The 3,753-nt window shown below is 50.8% G+C and overlaps 1 protein-coding gene across 1 annotated transcript; it reads right to left on the bottom strand.

The window, feature by feature from the left end:
- Nucleotides 1–296: 296 nt before the first annotated feature.
- Nucleotides 297–3,548, bottom strand: SYNDIG1L (synapse differentiation inducing 1 like). Its single transcript, XM_086319675.1, has 4 exons — nt 3,424–3,548; nt 2,746–3,242; nt 727–867; nt 297–587 (listed from the first exon to the last, which is right to left on the bottom strand). Exons 2-4 carry the CDS (start codon nt 3,160–3,162, stop codon nt 429–431), a joined length of 717 nt encoding a protein of 238 aa, XP_086175801.1. The 5' UTR covers nt 3,163–3,242; nt 3,424–3,548; the 3' UTR covers nt 297–428.
- Nucleotides 3,549–3,753: the final 205 nt, after the last annotated feature.

Below are 3,753 nucleotides of genomic sequence, written 5' to 3'. Positions count from 1 at the left end.
GAAGTTCAGGGAGACCCCAGGTGGAGACGCCTGTGTGTCTGCCCCCCAGGCACCCCTTTATCTCTCTGTAACCTGTTCTTCTCTGTGGAGAGGTTAGCAGAGTTGGGTAGTGGGTGGCCACAGGGCAGGAGACCCTTTGGGGAATGAGCAGAATGGGGAGCGATCCCAGCCAGAGGCAGCTCTGCCTGGATGGCCAGGTGGGCAGCCCTACCCTCTCCTGGACTGAGTGATGCCCCCGGCCTGCTCTAGGCCGGTGGCAATGGGTGGGAGGAAGTGAAGCTCGTGCCCCGCAGGCTGCAGCCTGGGAGGCCACCTCCTGACAAGCCACCCCCGTGAGTTGTCTCCCCAGAGAGTCTGCTACCCCCAGTACCCCATCTCTACTTCCTCAGGCAGAGTAGGGGAGTCAGGATGCCAGACCTTCTTGGCCACTAGCTGTGGCCATTCTGGGACATATAAGCTGCCAGGGCCACCACCACGGCTACATAGAGACCAGCCCCCACAGCAATGGAGAGTGTCGCCAGGAAGAGGGCCCGGCGGGAGGTGGTGTTGGCCAGGCGGAAGTCCCCCTTGGAGATGGCCTTGCTGGTCTAGGGAGAGAGAAGCGCTGGTGAAAGGGAACATCCCCATGCCCAGCAAAACAGCCCCGGCTCCCCAGGCCCTGACCCCAGGTCCCCTGGGGAGGGGGGGTGGCCAGAGCAGAAGCCCTGGGCCCCCATGGGCTCTTACCCCCTGGGAGAAGTAGAAGGCGGCGATGCCCAGGGGCCAGAAGCAGCAGAGCATGGAGAAGATGGTGAGACCCAGGTGGTCCCTGGGAGGCAGCGTAAGGAAGTTGTCTTCACTTTCACTCTCTGTCGATGTGGCATCACTCTGAAAAACATGAGTGGGCTCTGGTGACCTGGCCGGGACACCCATCGGCAGTGGTGTGGGGCACCAGGCAGACTCATCTGACATTAGTGGGAGTGTGGTTGGGCTCCGGACTCTCTACCGAAAACCTTGACAATGGTTCGACGATTCCACCCTTAGGGATTTATCACTAGGAAAGACTACAAGGATACACATGCAAGAATACACACACAAGTATACATGTACTAGAATGTTCATTATAGGATAGTAACTGTGAAAGATCAGGAAGTCTCAATGCTCAGGGACCAGGAGATTGGTGAATAAGTGGTAGAAGAATTTACAATGGGATACCATGTGACCCTTAAAATTCACCTTGGTAGAAAATATTAGATTACATGGACCAAATACGTTGCTTAGAGAGGAAAATTCAGTTACAGAAATATGTATAGCAAGAACTCTTTTGTGGGGTGAGGTAGGAAAAAATGTAAGTAAAAAGACTGGAAGATCATTCACTAAAATAATAGCTATCTTTGAATAATTTTTTGCACTGACTTTAAATTGCTTATATAATTAAGACAACAAGAACCAGGTGAACTTTCCTCAAAGACCAGAAGTCCATAGCTGGATGGATGAGTGGACAAAGACAATGTTTATCTATATGTATAAGGGAATATTATTCAGCCACAAAGAGAAGGAAATCCTGCCATTTGGGCCAACATGAGTCTTGATAATTATGCTAAGTGAAATAGCAGTAGTAGTAGGGTTAGTCACTAGGTTGCATCTGACTCTTGTGACCCTGTGGACAGTCGCCTGCCAGGCTCCTCTGTCCATGGGATTCTTCAGGAAAGAATACTGAAGTGGGTTGCCATTTCCTTCTCCATGCTAAGTGAAATAAGTCCAAGACAAATACCATTTGATCTCATTTATATGTAGGATCTAGAAAAGCTGAACTCATAGAAACAGTGAGTAGGTCGGTGGTGGCCGGGGGCTGGAGAGTAGGAACAATGAGGAGAAGTTGGTTAAAGAGTAAAAACTTCCAGTTATAAGGGGAATAAGTTCTGGGGATCTGCTGCAGCTTGGTGACTGTAGTTAATAATAATGTATTATATACTTGAACGGAGAAGGCAATGGCACCCCACTCCAGTACTCTTGCCTGGAAACTCCCATGGACGGAGGAGCCTGGCAGGCTGCAGTCCATGGGGTCGCTATGAGTCGGACATGACTGAGAGACTTCACTTTCACTTTTCACTTTCATGCATTGGAGAAGGAAATGGCAACCCACTCCAGTGTTCTTGCCTGGAGAATCCCAGGGATGGGGAAGCCTGGTAGGCTGCCATCTATGGGGTCGCACAGAGTCAGACACGACTGAAGTGACTTAGCAGCAGTAGCATATACTTGAAAGTTTCTATGAGAGTAGATCTTAAATATTCTCATTATAGCAACAGCAAAATGGTAATTAGGTGAGGTAAACGATGTGTTAACTAACCTTACTGTGGTAAACATTTTGTGATACATACATGAATCAAATCATGGCATTATATACCTTAATGTTACAAAACAATTATATCTTGATTGAACTGGAAAAAAAAAACAAGAACAAAAAACACTATTAAAAAGTCAAATAGTCATAACCTTTAAAAATTGTGAATCATTATGTTGTACACCTGAAACTTATGTAATATTGTACATGAGCTTCAATAGAAAGATACCTTAATGCAATAAATAGTAAAAAAAAAAAAAAATTAGTCAGCTCTAACTAGTGTTTCTCAAAGTGTGGATAGAATCTGTGTCAGAGGGTCTTTTCTTTAGTAAAATACAGATTCCTGGGGCCCAAGCCAGGCCTACAAAATCTCAGTACCCAGAGGTGGGCCCGAGAATCTGCATTTACACACACGTCCTTACCTCTTCTTCCTCCGGGTCACCCTCTTGGCCTTGGAACTCCTCTTGAACCCCATAGGACACAGTCTGGATGGCAACATCCTCTTCCGCTTGGCCAGGTTCCGTGGACCGCTCCGTAGGCCCAGCTGGGGGCTCCCTGCCCTCTGTGAAGCTGGTCTCACAGCTGCCTGCCCTGGGCTCCTTGACCTTGTCTCTCCCCAGGAGGCAGCTGGGCCTGTACCAGGCCTCCACGGCCAGCTGCAGGGACCCGGGGTCCAGGAGCTGGTGGGCATGCGCAGGGCCAGCACCTCCCAGGAGGTAGGAATAGATCTTCTCCCGGCACGGCCAGGCGGGAGAAGCCTCGGGGTAGGGGTAGGGGCCATGGAGGTGCGTGGGGCTCCGAGGCAGCAGTGGGTTCTGTAGCTCACTCAGACTCTCCATGGTTCTGGGGGCAGCTCCGGGGAGGGGAGCCCCAGAGCCCTGGGACTTGGTGGCCAGTTGAGCCGTCCTCAGAGGGCCTGCTGGAGAGAGCAAGACAGACGCTGCGGCCGGCATTCTGGATGAAGGACAAGAAGTAGTGAAGAGCACAGACTCTGCAGTCTGACTTGCCCTGGACCCTGCCTGTACCACAGGCCAGCTGCGGGACCTTGAGCTGGCTACTTAACTCAGATCCTTCGTTTCTTTGTCTGCAGCAGAACTTACCTCATAGAGTTGGGTCATTCATTTATCCATTCACCACATCGTCACTGAGCATCGGTGATGGTCAGGCGCTGTACAGATGCTGGGGATGAAGCAGGGAGAGGAAGAAGGATGCCCACTTGGTCTTCCAGAGCTCACAGTCTGGTGGAGAAGATGCCTGCCCTGAAGGGGAGGTACAGCAGAGGGTGTCAGAATGTACGACAGATAGAACTGACACAGAGGTGCAAGGGGAGGCTTTGGAGCTGAGATCTGAAGGAAGAAGATGGGTTGACAAGGCGAGGGGAGGGGGACACATTTCACGCAGCGGGTGGATAAAGGCTGGTTGGCCTGAGA

This window comes from Bos grunniens, chromosome 10, assembly GCF_055505025.1.
Source record: "Bos grunniens cultivar Pamir isolate PY7600 chromosome 10, Bosgru_T2T1.0, whole genome shotgun sequence".
NCBI classification, from domain to species: domain Eukaryota; kingdom Metazoa; phylum Chordata; class Mammalia; order Artiodactyla; family Bovidae; genus Bos; species Bos grunniens.
This window is presented reverse-complemented; position numbering and strand designations above follow the sequence as displayed.

Coding starts and splice junctions, on each gene's coding strand:
- SYNDIG1L (XM_086319675.1), bottom strand. CDS start 3,162: ATGGAGAGTCTGAGTGAGCTACAGAACCCACTGCTGCCTCGGAGCCCC. Junction 868..2,745: donor GTGACCCGGAGGAAGAAGAG/GTAAGGACGTGT, acceptor CATGTTTTTCAG/AGTGATGCCACATCGACAGA. Junction 588..726: donor CCTTCTACTTCTCCCAGGGG/GTAAGAGCCCAT, acceptor CTCTCTCCCTAG/ACCAGCAAGGCCATCTCCAA.